The 24,825-nt window shown below is 41.7% G+C and overlaps 1 protein-coding gene across 3 annotated transcripts in view; it reads right to left on the bottom strand.

Moving 5' to 3' along the window:
- The window catches only part of PTPRA (protein tyrosine phosphatase receptor type A), a 112,077-nt gene that overhangs the window by 29,084 nt on the left and 58,168 nt on the right, over positions 1-24,825 (bottom strand). For 2 of the 3 annotated variants that reach the window (XM_084774223.1, XM_084774224.1), the window contains exons 2-7: positions 22,587-22,665; positions 21,783-22,124; positions 16,573-16,599; positions 11,214-11,298; positions 10,000-10,073; positions 9,114-9,250 (exon numbers count right to left, since the gene is read on the bottom strand). In XM_084774223.1, coding sequence (XP_084630349.1) covers positions 9,114-9,250; positions 10,000-10,073; positions 11,214-11,298; positions 16,573-16,599; positions 21,783-22,124; positions 22,587-22,659 — 738 coding nt within the window. In that variant the 5' untranslated portion in view covers positions 22,660-22,665. The remainder of the gene's footprint in view (positions 1-9,113; positions 9,251-9,999; positions 10,074-11,213; positions 11,299-16,572; positions 16,600-21,782; positions 22,125-22,586; positions 22,666-24,825) is intronic. The other variant, XM_084774225.1, reaches the window with a different exon arrangement.

Genomic DNA, 24,825 nt, shown 5'->3' on the forward strand with positions numbered 1-24,825 from the left:
GTCTTTGCATCAGTTCCTGCCTCCAAGCTCCTGCCTTGACTTCCCTCAGTGATGGACTGTCACCTGGAGGTGTAAACAGAAATAAACCCTTTCCTCCCCAAGTTGCTTTGATCACAGAACTTTACTATAGCACTAGGGCCCCCAAGACATGGTCTAAAGTCGCTCAGACTTCTGTTTGTAACTGGCATTTGTTCTCTTTAACCAATGAGAGATACAGTTTCTGCTTTGGTCTTTTAAAATAATATTTAGTTTTATTCACATACATGTATGTTTGTCTAAGTGTGCAGTGTTTGTGTGCCTGCAAAGAGACCAGAAGATGGCATTGGATCCCAGGGAGCTAGAGTAAAAGGTAGTTGTGAGCTGTCTGACGTAAGTGGTAGGAATGGAACTCAGGACTTCTGCAAGAGCATTATGTACTCTATAAACTGCTGAGTCATCTCTCTAGGCCAGAAACTGTTTTTCAATGTAACTGTGCCTATTTACACTACCAGCTGTGATAGGAGGTCCCATGTGGTACCTTCATCCACACCAGCTACTGTCACACTTTAAATATATTAAATATAGTCATAACTCACACTTCTATGTTACCAACAGGGTTGTCCTACTTGTGGTTTACTGGTTAAAAGGGTCAACGCAGTGCCTCAGCTACTGTGTTCTCCGTTGTCTTACTTTTCCCATTACAGGTGTGCGTGCGTGTGTTCTTCCTTTCTTCCTTTCCTTCTTGTCTGTACTTATCAACATAATTTTTGTATTGCATGTAGTCAAATTCATCAGTCTTTCACTTTACCAACATTTTCAGGTTTAAGATATCCTTTTCTGCTGCGCAGTGGTAACACACGCCTTCAGTCCTAGTCTATGGGAGGCAGAGGCAGGCAGATCTCTGAGTTCAAGACCATCCTGGCCTACAGAGTGAGTTCCAGGATAGCCAGGGCTACACAGAAAAATCTTATCTTGGAAATAAAAGAAAGAAATCCTATACGTGTATTTTCTTACATTATTTTCTTATTTTATAAACTTGTCCTTTAGACTTCAAGCTCTATGCCAAGTGGAACTGGGATTTGTATTTTATATGAGACAAATGACCACATCATCTGCTCCCATAGGTCTGCCCAAGTACCCCAGTACTGCATATTGTGAAGGCCATTCTTTCCTCAAGCAAAAACGCAACAACATTTCTGTGATGATCTGTTTCCATTTATACACAGGGTCCTACTCTTGGCGTTCTGCTGCACTGTCAGTCCGCCTACCCCAGGGGCAACATCAAATGTCACATAAGGACTCGTAGTGTCTGCTGAGGCGGTTCTCCTCACCTTGTTCTTCTTCTTCGGGATTGTCTTGGCTAGTCTTGGCTCTTTTTCTCCTTCATAAAAATTTTAGAATCATCTTGTCAAGTTCCACAAAAAAACCTGTTGGGATTTTTATTGGAATTGCATTGAATCTGTGTATCAGTCTGAGGAGAGCTGGTATCTTCACACATTGAGCTTCCTAACCCAAGATTTTATTTCTTCACTAGCTTAAGATGTTTTCCTTTAATGTGTGCAAACATTTTTATAAATTTCTCTGAAGACTTTGCAAATATTTTGTTAAATTTATTAAGTACTTTACAACTGGGATACTAATATAAGAGATATATTTTAAAAGTATTAGATTTTATGGTCTACATACAAACATATTTTTATGCTGCTTTTATATCTGATAATTTATCTCCTGAGACTGAATTTTTCTGAAGACAATACTTGTAGTAAAAACCTATTTTATCTTTGGCTTTTCAATCCTTTCTTGTCTTGTCAGCGATCTCCAGAACTTGCAGAATCTCAATTCCCTGTTACTGCCAAATCTCCCTTCAAGTGCCCTTAGCTCACAGTCACCAGCACCTCCACGGTCCTCTACAACAGTTCTATTTAAAAGAACACAACACTCAGACACACTAAGTAAACCCGATGACAGCTGATGCCTTTACTGTAGCCTTCCAGAGCGCAGCTATGGTAAATACCCAAAGCCTTGTTACAATTCTTGTTAATTTTCATGGCATTTTAGCTCAAGGTAACTCAAATGTCTGTTCAGTTCTGTTACATGACTTTCATGTCTTTTTTTACCTGGTATTCTAAAAATTAAGTTGTTACTAAAAGGACGTGTCCCAGAGAAGGGCCACACACACAGGTTTTGATGATCTCACTGGCTTTACCTCTTTCCTCTCTTCTCTGTCTTTTCTCTTGGGAACTAAATCTTCTTTCTTTTTCTTTTCCTCTTTAAACCTTGAACATTTTAGGAAACCTAGGAAGTGGATTTTTAATGTGTGAACAACTTTAATGTTTTTTCCTAAGACAAATGTTAGTGAATAGTAAAGTTCCAGTTTGTAATTAAGATGAAAGATACAGCTCTGAACTTCCAATCAGAAGGAAGTCACTGAAACACTACTGTACAGTCTTTCTTAAGCCTGGCAAACATCTGGAAACAGCTGTCAATTCCTATACCCATTGCTCCTTTAAGCTAGGAAGAATGCCCGTTTTTCCAGAACAGCATATTTGGTGATATACCTTTTCACAGGGACCTGACCTCACATGTGCTGGCCCAGTTCAAACGCAACTGCTTCATCCCACATGCAAGACACCTGCCAAAGCACACTACAGCTCAGCTGCATTTCTCAGGTTAAAGCCAGAAGGGGTGGTGCACTCCTTTAGTCCCAGCACTCAGGAGGCAGAGGCAGGTGGATCTCTTGAGTTCGAGGCCAGCCTGGTCTATAGAGTGAGTTCCAGGACAGCCAGGGCTACACAGAGAAACCTTGTCTCAAAAAAACCAAACACAGCAGAAAGCAGTTTCTATCTTCCATAATCCTTTGTAGAAACCAACTGTTAGCATTCAGTTTCTCCCAGATTTGAATTAGTATACCTAAACATGTACACAGGCATTAATAGTTATTTTAAAAAGCAAACTTGGAATTAATCTGTCTTTCTTTCCTTCCTTCCTTCCTTCCTCTTTCTGGTTTTTCAAGACAAGGTTTCTCTGTGTAGCCTTGGCTGTCCTGGATTCACTTTGTAGACCAGGCTGGCCTCAAACTCAGAGATCCGCCTGCCTCTGCCTCCCGAGTGCTGGGAGTACAGGTGTGCGCTACCATGCCTGGCTCAAACTTGGAATCTTCACATCTACATTTATTATCTGTAATATTCTTTATTACATAATATACCTTGCTATGTCAATATGTTTATCTGACAGTGAGGAATTTCATGAAGGCTGTAAGAAATTATCAAGTCAGTCAGCTATTTGGTGGCTAGTACTGTACTGCATACTGTTGTAAGCTTGTGTGATTGTGTGTGACTTTGTGTGGGAGCACTTATGTGACATGGCATATAGACGAAATAATCAAGTCAGTCAGTTATTTGATGGACACTACTGTTGTAAACTAGTGTCAGCGTGTATGAGAGAGAGAGAAGAGAGAGGAGAGAGAGAGAGAGAGGGAGAGGAGAGAGGGGAGAGAGAGAGAGAGAGAGAGAGAGAGAGAGAGAGAGAAAGAGAAAGAAAGACTGTGTGTGGGGGCATTGAAGTGCCATGATGCAGATGTGGAGGTCAGAGGGCCAATTTGGAGGCAACCAAAACAAAAGCACTTTCAGCTGACAGTTTTCTTAGTGGCATAATCTGTCATATCGTAGAGGTTTTCTGTTTTAGTTAAAAATAGAACATTATAATGTATTAGCTTCAATCTTTTTTCCATTCTGTCTTCTGCTGTTGTTGGTTTGTTTGTTTGAGATATGGTCTTCCTATATACCCTCAGGCTGGCCTCAAACTCAGAGATCCATCTGCTTCTGCCTTCTGAGTGCTGAGACTAAAGATGTGTGCCATGCCCAATTCATTCTGGTTTCTGAATCTTTCATTTTCTTAAAAGGACCTTCTGAGCTGATGACTGTAAAAGAATCTTCTAGGATAGTGGGGGCTCACTGTTGCTCACTGTCCCTGCCTGGGATGACTGATGGAAGCAGTGACCCTGAACAACGCTGGGCTAGATTCTCTTTTCCTGGATTTTGAAAACTGGGAAGAAGCGGAGGCTTCCCAAGGAGGGCCCAGAACCATCAAGGTAGGGTCTAGTCTGCCTGAGGCTTGGTTCATCAACTGCTTTTTTGATTTTGCCAACTATGCAGTGTCTTCCCAAAGAAAACCAGCTGTATTTTTTTCCTGTCCCCCACCCCTCAATTTACTTGAATTCTTGATTGTGTGTGTGTGGGGGGGGGCGGTGTCAGGGGACACTTTTATGTGCTGTGTCATTCTTCAGGAGGTGTTCACCCCTTCTTCTTTAAGACTATCTGGTCAGAAAGTACCAGAGGTCCTCAGCATGGTGACTTAAGGTCCTGGGCTTTTTAGTGTGGTTTTGGGTATAGAACTTAGATCCACACAGGGTTTTGCTGACTGAGCCTTCTCCTCAGCCTGGCCTCCCACTTTCCAGCCCAGGGAAATAACGACGTCTTCGCTCTGTCCCCAGTGGGGTTTTGCTGTATGTCCCTAGCATAGTCCTTGTTGTATGACACGCACTGGTGAGGAAAACACTGGACTCTACAGGAAATGGGAGGCAGCTAGCTCAAGTCACCCCAGGAGACCAACGAGACTACCCTGTCAGAAAAAGTGCCACTTCTCGGCTGACATCTAAACTTGGGTCATTCCTTTAATTAGAGTGAGGCCAGGCACCTGTTTTTGACAAACTCTGGCCACATCTGCACTTATATTCCATGATCCTGTTTCTCCATCTTAAGAAACTGAATCACATTTCCTGTGGTAATTCACACTGCAAAGGGAAACAAAACTTTCAGGATTTACTGGTCTCTGGCCTTGAACTAACTAATCTCTGGGGAAGCCAGGGTATCACTATGCCATGTTCCTTATAATGGAGCATCTATAGGGCAGGTAAAGGAAGGGGCTCTGGCCTGAGTTGGGTTGTACTGGGTATACTCATTACCGCAGAATATCCATAGGTATATGACTCCCTACCTACCTACTAGATAGAGACTGTTTTAGAAAAAGCAGATGTAAGCTCCAGGAGGCTAAGCCCCTACATAAGCAGATCCTAGGTGCTACAGAGCATCTAAAAGCCCTTACCATCCAGCTATAGTAATACATGCTCCAGTCCTAGCTACCGAGGCAGAAGAGCCTTGTGAACTCAGCTGGAGGCCAGTGTGGGAGGCACAGTAATGCCTTGGGGGAAAGGGGAGGGGAAGGAAGGCACAGGGAATCCCAAAGCCCCCAACACGGAGGTCTCAGGGCCGTGTCTGTAATTGTAGCACTTCAGCCCTTCTAGAACCAGGGAGCTGAGGCAGGAGGTCTTGAGTTCCAGGCTAGTCTGGGCTACATGGTAAATTTCAGGACAGGAAGAAAGTAAGTCATAAATACTGGCTTTATGATAACCGAGTCAGTTATCAGCTGGAGCTGTACACTTAACATGTGGCTTTCCCAGCAACTCTTCCTCCTAATGTAGAGCCTAATACCTGAATCTCTGTCTTCTTACGTTGCACACATTATTTGAATCTGTTTCCCGTTTCCATGGAAAGAGCTGCCTCACTGATAAATAACCCTGATCTTCCTATGCTGTGGCCAAGTTTATGAGTATTCTGTCTCAGGACATTAACCTCATCATCACGCAAATGATGCCAAGCTGATAGAACTTCAAGAGCAGGAAGTTATACATCTTAGATATGTACAGTGGACATAAAAGCAAACACAACAAAGCAAAACCCACAGTTGGCTTGTGATTTGAGCCAAGTTTTCTCAAGGCCAAAGTTGTAGGCACAGCAGGCTGCCTCCTCTGACATAAAGGAGGAGCTGCTGCTCCGTCCTCCACCAGCTCTCCCCCAGTAAAAGGAGTGATACCTGCTTGGGCATTTTGAATCTTGGAGAAAGGACATGGCATACGCTGGGTATCCTCTAATCTATTTACTGAGTGATGGGAGCAGAACTAATCTAGGCTGTGGCACACAGGTTCTACCAGGTTCTGTGGGATTCTAAAACATCCACAGCAAGGCTGAGGAAGACAGTTAATTACAAAGCACATGATCTTGTCTGCAAGATCACTTGAGCCCTAGAGTGGAAACTACCTGATGCATAGCAGCTTCCCGTCATAAGTTACTCAGGTGATCTTTAAGTTACAAATGTGGATATGCTCCACAGAAGGAAGCGATGTGTGCAGAAGACCTGCCACATGCTATGGTCCTTCTCCTTCAAGACATTTATGACTTCTTGTTGATGTCAATGGCTGACTAAGAGCGGAAAGATCCTCTCCGGTAGATATGTGACTGTGTGTTATGCTGGCCCAAGCTGTACAGAAGCAGACTGCAATAGAGTATACACTTAATTGACAGCTCTCAGTGAATATAAGGAGAGACCGTCCCAGTGAAGATAGGTTGTCACACTATCTCACTGGAGATCAGGCTCTAAACAGGAACAAAGAACTATCTGTGCTCCAGGTGAACACTCACTGACAGCACTCACAGCTGCTTTCTTTCCCTTGCTACCTCAGTAGTAGCCTGATGAGCTCATGAACACGTTAGCCATCCATTGGCTATTCTGTCTGTCTGTCTGCCTCCCTGCCCCCCAGGGAGTCCTACTGCTAGGACTTCTCTCCAAGGATTTACCAGAATGCTTTACTATGGTATCTCAGAAAATATTATTTCCAAAAAACAATTAATTTTACAAAACGTATGTCAATAGGGTCATATACACCACAATCCAGAAGCAGCTGGTGCTACAGATTACAGAACAGTACAATGTCTACCACAGCCCCATCTGTGAGGCTTGCTGGTGGGATGTGCCAACATTCTCAATCAATAATGAGTATTAAATTGTGCTTTTTCCCAACAGTTTAAAACAAAATAAAATGTCTAAACTAGTCTGTCACTCTTACCTGGTAAATGATTGTAGGCTTCAAGTGTTTCCTCCCTTCTACTAACTCTTCACATTGAAGCCACTGATTTTTCTGAAGATTCTCATCTGAACGTAAGCCCTTCAGTGACAGAGCAGTTGTGAGGTTGCTATGACCACATGATAACCATTTTTTCTTTTTTTTTGTCCTGTGTGTGATGGATGAATGTGCATGTGTGTGTACGTGTGTAAACCAGAGGTGGACAGTGGGCATTTTTCTTAATCACGCTCTACCTTTTTATTGTTTTTGAAATAGCATTTCTTACTGAACCAGAAGCTCATCAAGTTGGCTAGGCTGGCCAGCCAGGGAGCTACAGCGAGTCTTCGATTTCTAGCTCAGGGATTAAAGGAGTATGCCAAAGTGCCGAATTTCTTCTATGGGTGCAGGGGATCTAAACTCAGGACCTCGGTCTGAATGATATTCTATTGGCTGAGTTCCCCTGTCAGGTTATCTGTCTAGAGCAGAAATAATCTCACTGACCTTGGTAAGCTGCAGGAGCTTTCTCCCCTACCCAGGATGACTTTAAGAAGAAACATGTGGCAAAAGAAGTCTCCAGAAACTTAAAACAATCATCCTTTTTCCAGTGGACCTGACTGTGATTTTTCTGAAGATTGGAATGCAGAATCAAATTCAAATTTGAATCATGCTATATTAATTTTAGAACTGGGGTAGCCCTTTTGGCATTAGGAGAAGACCCTACCTATAAGACAAGGGTGACACATGACACAATCTCAAAGGCAAGGGAAGCCAACAGTCTTGGAACTGCTCTCCTCTGTCCTTAAATCTACTTCCTGTCTAATTATTAAAGTCAGTACTGGTCTTAACAACTGCTACAGACTGTTTCCCAATCCTAATCTGGTTCCCATGGACTATTCTCCATATAGCAAACAGAATCACTTTTTTCAAAATACAAATCTGCTTAGTTTACAGGTTTCCACTTTACTTGCAACTATCTCGGGCTGAGTGGTCTGGCCCAAGTCGAGCAGAATAAACTAAAAAGTTTACTGGGTAGGAATACGATGACTTGAAGGCAGCTGAAACAATGAAGCGCCCACCCCAGCATACATGACCACTCAGGTGCCTCTCTGGAGCTCCCTATAGGAGCTGGCAGCTGGGCTTCCTGAGTCTTAATGATCTTTTCTTTCCTCATGAAGGAACAGTTCAGTTAGAAGGAAACTGCTACACAGCACTGCTTGTTGGCTATGTGGCCCCTTAAAAAACTTCTTAATATGCCTTTCTCTTACCCCTGACACTTGTTCCTTCTATTTCTAGTTCCTTAGTTCTCTTTCTTTACTCTTCTTGCTTCTTCAAGGAAACTGTGCTCAAAACTGGCTACATATTCCATTAACAGCAGCTAACTAAGTTGTCCAGGCTGGCCTTGAACCTGTGATCCTCCTGCCTTAACCTCCTAAGTAGTTGGGATAACATGGCTGCAAACTAGAGTTGTCTAAAGCCTCTCCCACCCTTTTCTGTAGCACGGGGGAATAAACCTAGGGGCCTGTACACGCTAGGTGAGCAAGCTATCGCTGAGCTACATCTCAGCAGGAAGCTTCTGACCCAGATCAGCAGCTGCTGGCTTATACTCATTCTGCTTCCTTGAGAGACACGAAAAACAAATCTCACTATTCTGCATTCTGTTGTAGCCTCTCCTTTTGACATCAAACTACTCCTAGTACCTGCTATAAACTACATCTTGAATTGCTGTTTGGCTTTATAGGCAGTTTTGTTTTAAGGTTTTTCAAGAAAGGGTTTCACTGTGTAACAATCCTGGCTGTCCTGAACTCACTTTTGTAGACCAGGCTGGCCTGGAACTCACAGCAGTCCATCTGCCTCTGCCTCCTGAGTGCTGGGATTAGGTAGTTTTGTTCTTGTAAGTAGAGTTTTCCAAGTGGGCAGAGAGTTATTTGAAGTTGGGAGTGGAATTCGTATTTCTCTGTATCATCCTTGGCACCTAGACTATTACTTGGTACCTATAAGATGCTTGTAGGTATCAAACAAATGAGTTAACTAGACATGATGATGAACGGATAGGTGGATGAAGAAGGAGAAGCAATTTCCTTTTTTAAAAAAATGTTCTTTCCATGACTATACAGGAAAAGAGCAGGATGAGCTTGGTAAACACTTCTCACCATTACCCACTAGACACCTATTTTATATCCCATGACTCAAAGGCCAGACCTGAGGCTTCCCTCTTTGCTAACAACAAAGAACTCACGTTGAATTCCTCTCTGAAGAGCTTATTGTCATCAGCCATCCTTCGGTTAATTTCCTCTTCCAGCTTGTCCACAGGCAGTGGTGGGTACTTCCTGTTGGTGCTTGGGGACCTGGCCAGCAGTGGTACACTTTGGGGCTCTGTAGTGTACAAAAGGGAAGGTCAGTTAGGTACCCTGGAGATGGATGCAGTCCCTTTTGTGAAAACTAGTGGTATCTTTCTTTTGAAAAGATGGGGAAGCTGGGTGTGGTGGCGCACGCTTGTAATCCCAACACTCGGGAGGCAGAGGCAGGCGGATCTCTGTAAGTTTCAAGGCCAGGCTGGTCTACAAAGTGAATCCAGGACAGCCAAGGCCACACAGAGAAACCCTGACTCAAAAAACAAAAACAAAAAACAAACCCAAAACCAAATCCAAGAAAAAAAACCCAAAATACACCCCAAAACAACCCTTCCCCCGAAAAAAGGAAAAAATGGGAGAAAGAAGCAAGGATATTGCTCTGTCAGTAAAAGATGTTTGTCACCAAGTGTGATGGCCTCACTTGGATGACCAGAATACATATGATGGAAGGAGAGAACCAATTTGCAAGTTGACCTCTGATATCCACAAGCATGTCAAGGTAAATGGACACAAATAAAATAAATAAAACTGGGAAAATAAGCCAGGCGTGGTGGTGCATGCCTCTAATCCCAGCACTTGTGAGTTCGAGGCCAGCCTGGTCTACAGAGGGAGTCCAGGACAGCCAAGGCTACACAGAGAAACCCTGTCTTGAAAAACAATAGACAACAACAACAACAACAAAATTAAAAAAAAAAAGGGAAAATAAATAAAAAAGAACAGGGAACATGTTAATTTCTTCGTGTCCTTCTCCAGAGGTTCCTCATGCCTTACCCACATCCTCTGTGCGGCCATTTGACAGACGGAAAGAATTGGAATGGCTCCCAGCTTGCTTGTATTTTTTAAACCTAGTGAGAAAGTATCTGCAATGAAAAACTAGACACAGAGGTAAATCATTGTCTTTGTATCCCTGTTACCGACTCCACCTTTCTAAATCTCTTCTGTCAAGTCAAACTTTTAGAAAAAGAGACAGAAGTCGGCACATCTGTTGTGTGGTGACTGAGTATCTGAAGATGGTCTTCCTGACACTTGGTGCCCTCCGGTGCAGCTTCGGCACCACTGTATTCTGGCCTGCATAGTTCATCTGTGTAGCTTCAGCTCCGTAACACACTTGCATGCACAGTCATAACAGGTGAAACACGGGCAAGTGTGATATACCGAGGTAAGGTGGGTAGAATGGGCTGGACAGGATGGGATAGTAAGATCTTTAGAAAACAAAATCCTGGTGTTTCCTCACTGCAGTCATGGAGAGAACCCCTGAGCTCCAGAATGAGTGACCACAGGTTTAATGGACACACATACACATGCCACATTCTAAGGTGCACACAGGCTCCCCCGCTCTTAATTCCTACAGAAGAACAAAGGGAGCCTAGAGTAAGTTGGGTCCAAGAGAAGGTAGGGTTAAACCCAGGTAGTCAGGGCAGTAGCTTCAGCAGGGAGAGAACAAATGAACCAGGTTCTTCTTTTTCTTGGGTTCCCCCTCCTTGCTTCTGTTCATTGTCTAGAAGCTTTTGAAAGGTCAGCCAGAGGAACATTTTAACCCCTAAGATCAGCCTAGCAGAAAAAGGCCAGGGGCCCTAGAGGGTTTGGCAACAAAGCCTCAACCAGAAACGAAGTAAGCTTTTGTGTACATAAAATCTTACCAGGGCCTTTAGGGGGTGTATCAAAGGACAAGAGCTGAAGATCTTTAGACGCCCATCACTGATAGAGAATATGAAGTCTCCCATCTCCAAACCACTACTCTACTCTAGGCTTTAGGCTGAACTAGAGTTGGGAGACTCTGTTTGGACAGTTAGAGAGGCTAGGTCTTAAGCAAGGGTGTAGTTTTGAAACCATTTCTAAGCAGTATTTTAATCTAGGCATTCTACCCTCTACCCTACTCACTGTCCCTCTGTCCTCAGCCTACTGTCTTCTGGATTATGTGGACTTACTGAGACACTGGGGTATCAGGATATTCTAAGCAAAAGCAGTAACATTAACATACTCACCTTAACATATACAGAACTATGATAATAAACACGATCACCAGCAGAGAGGACAGGGCCACCATTACTGCAATAATTGGTGTCTCATCTGAAACAAAGAAAAGGATAGGTCATAACTGTTTTTTGAAATGAAAGGCTCAAGTTGGAAGCTCAAGAAGACACACTGATGCAGGGGTTGGGGCACCACCCATTAACTATTTCTGCAGATGGTAGGATGTAGAAAACACACACACACACACACACACACACACACACACACACACACACACACCCCACACACCCCCAAGAGAACAAAATGTGAGACAGAAGGAGTGTGTGTGTGTGTGTGTGTGTGTGTGTGTGTGTGTGTGTGTGTGTGTACAGAAATGCACACAGCACAGCAAGGAGCAAGTACATGTGCTAGAGTACCATCTACCATCTTAGGCCACTGGGGAGGCAGGGAGATGAGGTAGAGTCCTACCCATCTCTGATGTATCATACATTTGTTTACTGTAGATTTCCTGCATTGGGATACAATTTGTCTTTTAAGTCAGAGAGTCTTTCATTGCTTTATCATTTGAGAAAACAAGCTGACAAAACAAAACCAGCCAAACAAAAAGTACTCTAGGATATGGAGGTACAAATACCGGCAAGCTAGAAACGTACGACCAGTATTACACCCTTTCCTGGACTCAGTGAGTTCTGCCTGGAGAAAAACAGGAGAGGGAAGGACTACCATAAAGCCAGGTGATTTCCTGGCACAGGGAGTTTTGTGTATACAAGGGGATACTGCTGGACCCTCATGCACCATGCAGCACTGCTGCTAGGTGCTGCCTATCCCCTTCTACCACCTTCTATATCCTGTTCCCTTGGCTGCCTTTTGCAAGGATCCCAACAGGGACAAAGTCTGGTTTGAGTCAAGCTTTCCCTCCATCCCACAGCCCCTAGCTCAGTACCTTGCCACATTTCTCATGCAGCAGAACAGATCAGGACTCCACTTCTACCCACATTACAACCCTCACAACCCACGTGTTTCTCTGCCTTGTGAGGACATGTCCCTTTATGTGAAGGCAGTCCTGCCATGTGGTCTCTGGAATATGTCCATTGCTGTCACCTCAAACACTTTACATTCTTGACCCCACTTATCCTGTCTCAGCTAACTTCTCACAACTGTTGCTTCCTTTTCTAAATTTCCTAACTCCCAGGCTCTCCTGATCAGTTTATGCAGACCCCTACTTAGTGCGGCTCAGCAAGGATATGGAAAAAAAAGAGGCATTTACAAAATCTACAGAAACAGTCCCATTTTCATCTGACTCACACTCTTACCAGAATTAATTCAAAATATGTTTACAGAGCAGCAACTGTATGCTAGGCTGTTTGGGACACTGATAACAGTACTTAGGCATACAAGAGACAGAAAGCTTACGTGGTTCACAGATGTGTCATTTAACAGGGACAAGGAATTTGGAGGAAATGACAAGAAGGCAAAGCAGCAGGGAAGGCGCAATGGAGTGTCTGAGGAGCTCCTGAGATCCGTCCTGGTCCCTCACAGGTGACACCTGAGCAGAGCACTATGTAAGAGAGCAGTGTGAGCCAGGAAGAGATCGGGATGAAACACTCTCTAGACACGGGCAATGACAAGCCCAGCGGCTTAGGGGTTTGGCAAGGAACAGCACAAAGGCCAGTGAGATTTAAGCTGCAGCTGGAGAGACGGGCAGGAGGCAGAAAACTTAAGTTATAGTCCATGGCAGAGAGTGTGGCTTTAATTCTGAATGTGATAAAAACATAATATTATTGGAAGAGTGACATGAAAGGGCACAAATAACTAAATTTGCTTGCCTTTGTTTAAGGCAAGTAGCAGCAGTCATTAGGTAGGAAGTCATCTCAGTAGAAAGCCAAGAACAGTCTCCCAAGGAATGAGAAATTAACTCAAATACTGCTGGCAGGTTAAGTAAGATGAAAATAGAAATTAAACTGGACTTGATCAGGTGATGGTCGCTGGTAAGTTTCTGGAGTAGTTTGTATCGAGTATGGGTGAGAAACCCTAAATGTAATGCAAAGAAGGGTGGAAAGGGGGAGAAGGGCACAGCCACTCATTAATGAGGACTTTTACATGAGAGTGTATATGCAAATAAAAGGAAACAGTACTTGGAAAGAAAATTGTTGTTGGGTGTGTCACAAATCAACAGAGAAATTTGTCCAGGGTTGTGTCTATACATATGTTTCTAGGGGCATACTGCCATCTAAAAAAAAAAAAAAGTTCCTCAAAACCCAGTATGATGGCAAATTGCTGAGATACTAGGAATCCCCTACCCCCATGTGCAGGGATGGTGGCAAAGGCATTCAGGGGGCAGAAGCAGGCTCATTTTTGGGAGTTCAAGGCCAGCTTGTTCTACACTGTTCAGGCCAGGCAGGCCAAGTAGTGAGACTGTCTCAAATTTAAATATGCTAAACAGCCAGCCATTTTTGTTTAAAAAAATCATCCTAAAGACCTAGGTACAAAAATGTAAAACCCTTAATTCATTTGCATAAATGATAATACAAATTATTTTTAAGTAGTTGACTCATTTCTAAAAAAGCTTTGGCTTTAATCTTGAGGTGAATCATTCTGACATAACTTTAGTGTAAGAGGTTAAAAGAACAGTTTTAGAAAACAAACGTAAGTAGATGCCTACATTAGAAAACTATTAAGTTCTACGCTTGATGGAGGAGTCTGAGCAATGATGCAATCCCATTCACTCAGTTTTTGGTTGCTTAGTTTAGTTAGGAAAGCGAGAGCTGGAAAGGTGAGGGAACTCTGCACACAGTACAAGCGAAAGGTCAGATAGCATTGCATAAAGGCTCAGAGAGTCCACTTTTCTGATGCAAATACTCTCTACTTAGTGGCTCTTCGTAAGCCTTCAAATCAGACACTGAAAACTGGATATGGTTAAATAACAGAATTATAACAAAGAATTTTGATTTAATAACAGAAAATTATGAGGCTGGGGAGTGAATCAGTGGGCAAAGTGTTAACTGTGCAAGCATGAGGACCTGAGTCTGGACATCCAGCACACTGGTAGAAAAAGTCAGGCATGGCAGTACAAGTTTGTAACCCCAGAACTGCAGGATAGGGTCAGGCGGATCCTCAGGGGCTCAATGATGGCCAGCCAGTCTAGCTATAGGGTTAGTGAAAGAGCCTGTTTCAAAAATAAGTGGAGAGCTCTCAGTAAATATAAGGAGGACCCTTCCCAGGGACGAGAACTTTAAGTAGGTTGTCACACTACCTCACTGGAGATCAGGCTCTAAACAGGAACAAAGAACTATCTGTGCTCCAGGTGAACACTCACTGACAGCACTCACAGCTACTTTCTTTCCCTTGCTACCTCAGTAGTAGCCTGATGAGCTCATGAACACGTTAGCCATTGGTTATTCTGTCTGTCTGTCTTCCTTTCTGCCCCCTCCCTAAAGTGTTCCTTTGATCCCAGCACCTGGGAGGCAGAGACAGGTGGATCTCTGTGAGTTGGAAGCCAGCCTGATCTACAAAACAAGTCCAGGACAGCCAAGGGTACACAGAGAAACCCTGTCTCCAAAAAAAGGTTGAGAGCAACAGAAGAAAATACTTTAAGTACACACATACACACTGGTTTGGTAGTACAGGAATGTAATCTCAGCATTTGGGAGATAGAGGCAGAAACATCAGGCATTCAATATCATCCTCTGCTTTTTGTAAAATTGAGGCCAGCCCAGCCCAGACTACATAAGACTTTAGCTCAAAAACATACAAACAAATATACACCTCCAAATGCCAAAGTCATAAAAAAAACTTCTTAATAGGCCTTCATTTTCCAAATTCAAATATAATGACCATATCTTAGAATGGATGACTTATCCTTCTGCCTCTTGCCTCCAACTCAATCTTTCTAAGTATCCTATTATTGTCATCTGTATATATATCATTGAAGTCTGTACACAAACACTCATGCCCCAGGAATTCAGAGTCTAGCCTAGATCAGACATATAATATCTGTGTTGGTTTGAATAAGAAATGTCCCCCGTAAAATCACCTATTTACAATGTGGGTCCCCAGTTGGTGCTGTTTGGGGAGGTGCAACTTTGTTGGTGAAGTCCATCACTGGGGGAGTGGGGGGCCTCTGTGCGTTTATAACTTTGCCCGGCCTTCTGTTCCTGCTCTCTGCTTCTTGTGTGTGGTTAGGATGTGATCTCTTTAGCCTTTTGTTCCTGCCACCATGTCTTGCTTGCTACTACAGACATTTATTCCTCTGGAACAATAACCTCTTTAAGTAACTAATACACTATCTGGGCTGTAGGAGCTTTACTAGAGGGTTGAAAATCCCTAAAAGCCATGAAGTGACATCATTTTATAGATTAAGAGGAAGAACTATAGGAAACAAAAATGTTTAAAGGTAATAGTAGACTCAAAGTCAACAATTAATTCATAAAAAGTATGTCCTAAGGACTGAAGAGATAGCTCTGTGGATAAAAGAACTCATTTCTCTTTCAGAGGACCCAGATTCAATTCTCAGCACCTACATGGTGGCTCACAACCATCTGTAACTCCAGTTCCAGAAGATCAGATGTCCTCTTCTGGGCTACACGGTCACTGAGCACATATGGGTGCACAGACATAAATGCAGGCAAAACACTCATACATATAAAATAAATAAAATTTAAAAACAAATTGTGCTCTAATATATCACCATATGGTAAAATGTTAGCATGGGGACGTAACAAATATATAGTTATTTTATTGTTGATTAAAATACATCAAGAGGCAGAAAAAGGTCTCAGTAGCTAAGAGCTCTGGCTATGGGGACTCTGAATCAATTCCCAGCACCAACATGAAGGCTCACAACCACCTGTGACTCCATTCCCAGAGGATCTGATGCACTTAAAAAAAAAAAAAGACTTACTTATTCATTATTTATATGGTATTCTGCCCGCATATGAGCCTTCACACCAGAAGGGGGCACCAGATCTCATTATAGATGGTTCTCAGCCACTGTGGTTGCTGGGAATTGAATGCACTACCTTTGGAAGAACAGACAGTGTTCTTAAACCGAGCCATCTCTCCAGTCGATCTGATGCACTTTTACAGCTCCTGTGAGCAACAGGCACACGTGTGGTGCACAGATGTACACGAAGGCAAAACACTCATATACATACATGAAAACTTAAAAAAATATATAAAATAAATTGAATCTATGATATACATAAAAATTGAACGCTCACTTCTTTTACTCTTTTCTAAGGTAAATATAGAAACATTTAAGGGACAGTAAACAAACAACACAGCCATGGATGCACAAGGACCACACAGAAGAAACATGGATGGACAGTGTACACTTTTTAAAGGACAACAGATAAAAGGTGACTGGCTCACCTCTCCTGTCTTTTGAGTCAGAATTACCTGTGTAACAAGTAAAAAAACAGAAACATTTACTCAGGTTAAAGGAAAACATTGCCATTCAACTTAAGGAAAAACAAACTCCCCACCCATTATAGGTAATTTTCTCCATGTTCAGGATGCTGCAGTAAATGGGGAACAAGATTATCCAGGTTTACTGCACTTGAGTCAGTGGTCTCCTTCCTTCTTCCTAAGTACGCACACAGTGCAGCATCCAGTATCACCAAAGATACAGAAATGCAAGGGGAAACACAAGCGTAAGCTAACACAAGATATTCTATCTTTTGGACTTCTGAGATACAAAATGACAACTTAAAGATATAGAAGATCTACATACACAATAAGATGCAAAAAACCCTACAGAAAGCAAAAACCCCAGTTTAACTGCTATGTACCCAAGTCAGAAAAGCTTGTTTTCAGAAACCCATGGTGGACTGGAAAGGCGGCTAAGCAGGCAAAGGCACTTCCCACAAAGTCTGAAGACCTGAGTTCAATCCTCAAAATCTACATGAAGGAAGGAGAAAACCGACTCCATCACACCTGCTCCCAACCACCACCAATAACTAAACAGATCCCTAAGACAAACTATAATATTCTTTCATCACTATACAACAAAAGTAGAAATTAACTAACACAAACAAAATTTGAAAATTAAAATAAAAACATATAATGAAAATATCTGTGTTTTTTAGCCAAGTACAAAGTTGTCCAATTAAATATTATACTTCTAGGACTAGGTGTGGCTATACAGTAAATTCCAGCTAATGGGCTATGAGAAAAAACTATGGTTAGGTGTAGGTTATAACATTTGGAGAATGAACTGCTTTTATTTCCTCTGGGGCAGGGGAGATGGGGCTGAAATTTGATTCCAGCGCTGAGAACATGGCCATGCAGACAGGAAGGCTGTCGCTAGGAGGTCAGGGCTATATAAGAGGGGCCTGGTTCCTGAGGAGAAGCAAGCCTCTGGCTATACCTGGAGAGGGGGTCCTTTGGTCTTCATCACACCATTAAATTTGTAAGTCTTAAAAATAAAAAGTCAGCCTTAACTTTAAAAATCTAAAAGAAGCAGAAAATATAAAAATAATTGATAAAATAAAAAGCTAACATGATAGAACCAATAAAAACATTGGGTACTTGGGAGGAAGATACAACCAACTATGAAATAGTGCACCCTAAGAAAAAAAGGAGACAAAAATATGTAAAGTGAGAAATAGTCATAGCTATGCAAGAAATTAAACTATTATGAATAAGAAGACTTTCTCTCAAATTCACTTGAATTTGAAAATATGAGCAAAATGCATAGTTTTCTATGTAAACTTTCAAATTCTTTTTTTTTCTGTCCTTTTTTTTTTGCTTTTTTTCTTTCTTTTAATGAAAACAAAACATTAGCTACTGACAGACACATCAACAATATATGTTTGCAAAGTAAAAACACAGACCAAACTCACATAAAAAACAAACAAACAAACAAAACAACAAAAAGCCGGGGGTGGTGGTATGCACCTTTAATCCCAGCCCAAAGACAAAAAGCAGGTGGATCTTTCTCCATGAGTTCAAGTCCAGGATAGGCAGGGGCTACAAGAGAAACCCTTGTCTCAAACCCCCAGATCCCCCAAACAACAACAAACCACTTGTAAGTATCAATGGAAAATATTCTAAATAATAACACAACTCCTCACACATGTTTCTGTAAGCAATATTAATGAAATTTCTTGGGCCATTAAAAAGATAAAAATAAAACAATTCTAATTGGCAGGCCCTACAGAGATGGGTGGCCGCTCTCACAGAGGCCACGTTCAGTTCCCAGCACCCACATGGAGGCTCACAGTCACCTGCAACTCCAGTTCTGGGAATCTGATGCCCTAATCTGGCCTTTGTGGCCACCACATAGCACACACACACACATACATGCAGGCAAAACATTCATGTATGTAACAATCTTTAAGAAAAAGACATGGAAGTTGAAGTGGGCCTAGCTAGGAGGAGGAAGATCAGTACAGTGGTAGGAAGGACAAGATGGGTGGCAAGTGGGGTGGATATTATATGTATGTATGAAAATGATAAAAGTAATTAACTGCATATATGAAAATTAAATTTATAACAAAGGTATCATTTCATCTTTTATTTGTTTTCATTTTCATGTATGTGAGTTAGGGCTTATGAGTAGCACAATACATGTGTGGAGGTCAAAGGACAACCTTGGACATAGGACTTGTCTTACATTTCTATTGCTGTGATAAAACACCATAATCAAAATCAGTGTGGGGAGAAAAAGAGTTTATGTCATCTTACAGCTTTAGTCTATTATCCAGGGAAGCCTGGAGGAACCTGGAGGCAGGAACTGATGCAGAAGCCATGATGGAGTACTGCATACTTCATGGCTTGCTCAGTTTGCTTATAGAAGCCAAGTCCAGCAGCTCAAAGGAGGTAACACACAGTGAGCACGGCCCTCAACGTCACTCACCAAGTACCCCACAGGCCAACCTGGTGGGGGCGTTTCAGCCAGCACAGGACCTTACCTTCCATCTTATTTGAGCCAGGGTCTGCTCACTGTTTGCCACTGCACTGTATACACCACACTAACTGGCCTGTGAGTTTCTGGGAACTGTTCTGTCTCTACCCTCTACTTGCCATAGGAGCACTGAGATTATGAATGGGAATCACCATGCCTAGGTTTATATGGATTCAGGGGATTTGAACTAAGGTCCTTGCTTTTGTGGCAAGCACTTTACCTATTGAGGGTCTGCAGCCCTCATTTCACCTTTAAAAGGTTATTTTTTAAAAATTACATTGTGTGTGTGTTGGAAGGAATCTCAGTGTGAAAATTAGGTCTATTTTGCTATTTGTAAGTCTACTATCTTATTTAGTCTTACAGTCAGCAGGCACCAACAGGAGATAATTACCCGTGGTCACCCCACAGAAGTGTGAAGTGTAAGGCAGTACAGAGTGAGCCTCGGGCTGTGACGTCACCTGTGTTACCACAGTCCTACCTTCCATATCACTCCTTCGGCCTGAGTAAACACGCTGCCTTCTCCCCTAAGGAATGGCTACAGCTCACACACGAACATTTTGTTGTTATTTAGGGTACATATGCGTTTGTGCATAACGAAAGTTTCAAAACATTATACAAATAACAAGAATAGAAGTGGAACAGGACTACCCACTGAGACAAAATAAACACTAATGATGCTGGCCCATTAAACATTTTATGAAATGGGTCATAATCTGTACTTTAACATTAAAATACAAGGCAAAATTATTTGCAGTTCTCAATCCAATCAAGAAAAGTGGCAACCACTGACATTTACTGTACCCCTAATCCATGGTTTCTTGTGCAATAGGCAAGTGCCTCCACTGAGCATTTTAGCCCCAGCCCTTTGTGAGACGCTGCTCTGGCACTATAAAGCCTCCTGCCTTAGCCTCCTATGTGCTGGGATCACAGCCATGTATCACCTTGCCTGGCCATGTGACTGTAACAAGTTGTAACGGCTGACTCTTAAAAAATTGCTTATCACCATGTACAGTACTGTAATATGTAATTTACTTAGATCAACTTATTTATCTATTTTTGAGACAGGGTCTCCCTGTATAGCTCTGGCTGTACTAGAAATTGCTCTGTAGACCAGGCTGGCCTTGAATTCACAAAGATCTGCCTGACTCTACCAGGCAAGGTGCTAGTATTAAAGGCATGCACCACTATGCCCAGCTTAGATCAATTCATCAGACAGCTTCTCTATAGATGTGAACTATTACTATCAGTCATTTAAAATTCATATATGAAAAAAATTGAGGTACAGATAATATCAAGTAAATTTACCTTTGCTCACAATGGAGTTTATGGCAGAACAGGGATTAAACAGGAACAAGTAGTGTGGGTCTGCAAACTATGCTCTTAACTGTGACTACTAATGCTATCTTGCCTTTACTGGGCAGGGACTGAGTCTGCACTATAAGGTCTAATTGAAAGATGTCATCTTTAGTGTCAAATAGGATTAAATTTCAAAAGTAATTCTGGAATTCCACCATGAGCCAAAGAATCTGAAACAGGTAAGAAATTTGAACTATAAGGATGTGATCGTAGATCAGCAAACAGCCATTTTACTAGAAAAGAAACTTCTTTTATGTGGCAATTAGTTTACTCCATGTAGAAGCTATTTAAGGGCTCTCTAACTGTCTTTAATAGACCAGGAATCTGTTGAGCGAGTCAGAAATGTGCCCTACCCAAGCTAGGCTCAGCCTAGGGTTCAGAGCCTATCCTCTGGGCTACTGCTGCTTCAATCTAGTGACTCAAATTCAAGGGCACAGAGACCTGAGCTGCGTAGATGGCTCTGAAATGCATGAGGGTCCCTGAGCCTCACTGTCGCTGTGGACATTGTTCTGCTGCTTTGTTATGTCATGGGACATCCATTTCATTTTCTTCCCATGGCCTCCAAGGATTGCTTCCTTCTTAAGGCCATTTTACTGCCCAGTTTGTATTTTCCATCTTCAGTCTTTTGACTCACAACTAGCTCCCCTCTTTTTATCCAATACCTTTAAATGCACAATCTAATCATGATCTAAAAATATCCCACAGAAAGTGCTATGCTACCAGGCTTTAAGAATTGCTTATACACTGCCGGGCGTGGTGGCGCACGCCTTTAATCCCAGCACTCAGGGAGGTAGAGGCAGGTGGATCGCTGTGAGTTTGAGGCCAGTCTGGTCTACAAAGCAAGTCCAGGATAGCCAAGGCTACACAGAGAGACCCTATTTTGAAAAACCAACCAACCAACCAGCCAACCAACCAAAGAACTGTTTACACGATGGGCGCTGGAGAGATGGCTCTATAGTTAAGAGCATTTGCTGTCCGTTCAGAGGACCTGGGTTTTGTTCCCAGCACCCACATCAGGTGGCTCATAACTACCTGAAACTCCAAATCCAGGGGATCCAACACCCTCTTCTAGCCTCCAAGGGCACCTGCACACATGTGTTACACAAAAAAACTCATGCAAACACACAGATATCGATACAGGCAAACAGACACACATATAAAAACAAATATTTTTAAAAAAATTCCCCCTTTCCAGGTTTCATTACTTTTCTTGGATGAACATATATTTAAAGGATTTTGTGGCTATAAAATATATAAAAGGATACTAACACAGAAAATAAACAGAGCAAGATGGAAAAGCAGAAAGCATTTCTGGTACCTGCCGGAGAGAAGGTTTCTGGAGTGGTTGCTGCAGTGCTGGAATTCCCCTCCCAGGGTTCTGTTCTGACATCTGTGAACTGGTTATTAATAAGCCATGTTCCGTTCGGTGAAACGGTAGTGCCCCCAGAGTCCGTGCTGGCTGCTCTCTTGGTCCCATTGTCAGAGTGTGAAGAATTAACAGTAGTTACATAGGTGGGGTCCAGAGTTAGATTTGGGCTGAATGTTGTTGCCTCAGAAAGAGAAACTGCCGAAGAGGTTGGATTTGAAGTTTTATTCTCTTCCTTAGCTGATTCTGTTGTTGATGTTTTAATTAATCTTGTAATTCCTAAAGAAGGTGAAACTATGAACACCAAAAAGAATAAAGAAACATCTTATGAAGAATGTGAAGCTCAAAACTGAAGACACATAGTAGCAAGCATTAATAAATGCCTCACATTTATATGGGCACCATACAAAGGCTAGACACCTCCACCCTCTTAATGCTGGACCCTTCCTCCAAAGGACTGACGCCTATGGGATGAAGAAGTAGAGGCCTTTCACTTACTTCTTCAGAATCACTATGTATGGATGTAAATATTAACATTCTTATAATTTTTAGGAAAAAATAGTCTCTCCATTTATTTTAGCATACAGAACAAAGGTGAGAATTAATATAATTCAGAGATTGCCCGAAGCTTCACAGTCACATTTAAATGATGGTTTAGAATGACTTAAATTAATATGGATTCCTTCAAATTTAGGTCATTATATGGAAAATCAAAATCTATTTCAAACCCTAGCCTTCTCAGATGACAATTTTTACCTGTAGAAGCATTGTTGGCACTAACGTGTATTAGCCCACTGCCAAACAGAACAAGAATGAACCAGGAATCCATGCTGACCTAGAAAATAGGGAGAAACGAGATGAAGTTTTACATTATTATAATTATGTCCAAATGACTCAAAACATAAAGGTTATTTTGGGTAACATCTTTTTTAGTTATTAAAATTATGCACACAGGGTCTTCTGACCCTGCTTGATGGGCTGTTTCCCCGAGAAGATCAGCTACTGTCTCTTCATAGAAATAAAAGTAAATTTAAATAACATATTTTAAAGTATAATTCTCAAACTTGGTTGCACTTTAAGAACTGTTTAAAAACTCTGGTATGAGACTGCCTCCCTATGTATGAGAGACAGGCAGTTCTCAAGTTTCCTAGGTTCATCAGCTTAGGACCGGTGTACAAACTGATCTTAGTTAGGTTCTAGAGAAAGAACTGAGGACCATTTTATTTACAAGCCATGCTTTCACATGGTTTATAGATGTAAACTATATGTAGAAATAAATCAATATGGTAGCCACTATCTCAGACAAAGAAGACCTGTCTCCCTAAGAGGCACATGAAAATACTGAGGTGGGGCATACTGTATACAACTCTAAGATGTTGCAATGGGTCAATGGTGTTGCCTAGCAGGGGAATATACTCAGCAGTGGCCTTCTCCAAGTGCAAAGACTTTTCGATTCTTTGTAGGTTGTGATAATGAAGTCAGTGTCACATTATGTTAGACGTCTATAACTCTTGAAGAACTGGGTAGTGAACTTATATTGATCTCTGACAGAATCCAGTTCAATTCCTACATGATCATATTTCAAGGTTGGGAATGCATACAATCATTTACTTAGCAGGTTGGGCGCTACTGTGTATGTGTGCTCAGCTATTCAGGGTACATCAACAGAAAATAAGTTGGTTTACAGAATTAAATGTTTACAATATTTTTAAAAAAGAGAATAAGCACATATTTGTGAATTACAGCTAAGAAATAAGTTTCTAAGCATAAGGACAATGCAAGAACAATAAAAATAAAAATGGAACCTGACAAGAAAAAACAAGTTAAAAAACCATCATAAACAATGTACACAGGTAGGAACTTAGTTTTTATCAAGATGTCACTTCCTAGCTGGTGGTGGCAAATCTTTAACCCCAACACTCCAGAGGCAGGTAGATCTCTGAGTTTGAGGCTAGTCTAGAGCAAGTTCCAAGATGGCTACTGCTACACAGAGAAACCCTGCCTCTCGGCCCCCAAAGATATCACTTCTTCCCCAATTAGTCAACAGGTAACACAATTTTGATAAAAATCACAAGCTTTTTTTGTGTGTGAGATATTGATAAACTGTTTATAAAGTTTATATGGAAGTGAAGAATTCAAGAAAGTAAGGTATATATTGAATAGAAAAATTAGAGGATCAGCACTACCGGATATCAAGACTTACTGTAATGTTGGGGGGGGGGAGGTGAAGACAGATACATGATAAACGAGTGGAACGGAGTAAGAGACCAAAGACAGAGCCATATGTTGTCAAGAGTTTTTCTCAGATTAGTAAGAGTAAAGAACTACTGGCACAATGATACACATCATTAGGGATGAATCTAAAAAGATTAATTTCATAGGTGAATGATAAAAGTTGGGACCAAAAGTACATAATTATGATTCTATACACATGAAGTTCTACCATAAGCAAAATTAACTTATATGGGAAAAAAATCAGAGTAAGAGTTCCCTAGAAAAGAGATTTACTGGAAAGAAAATGATGTTGAATAGTATCTAGCTAGGGACAATAAGTGTCTGGAATTCCAGAATGGTTTAGGTTTTGAGGTATTTGATGTGACAGCTATTGTTGGACTACCAGGACCACAGCTATCAGCTACACTAATAAATGTCAGGAAAAAGAAGAAGAGGAAGGAGGACAGGGAGGAAGAAGACGACAAAAAGGAAGAGGGAGAACAAGTGTGTGTGTGTGTGTGTGTGTGTGTGTGTGTGTGTGTGTGTGTTTTATAAGTTACATTCCTTTAGAGAACCTTGACTGACACAAAATGCTTGCAACTACCAGGACCCTCATGGTGGAAGGAGAGAACTTATTCCTGCAAGTTGTCCTTCACATGTGCACTTAATATACACATGAACATGTTATATGTGTACACACACACATTTTAAAAGTGAATTGGTAAGTAGATATATGATAAAACATGTATAGAAGAATATAGGTATAAAATTTTTTTAACTG

Source organism: Acomys minous, assembly GCF_964271855.1.
Source record: "Acomys minous genome assembly, chromosome: 3".
Taxonomy (NCBI): Eukaryota; Metazoa; Chordata; class Mammalia; order Rodentia; family Muridae; genus Acomys; species Acomys minous.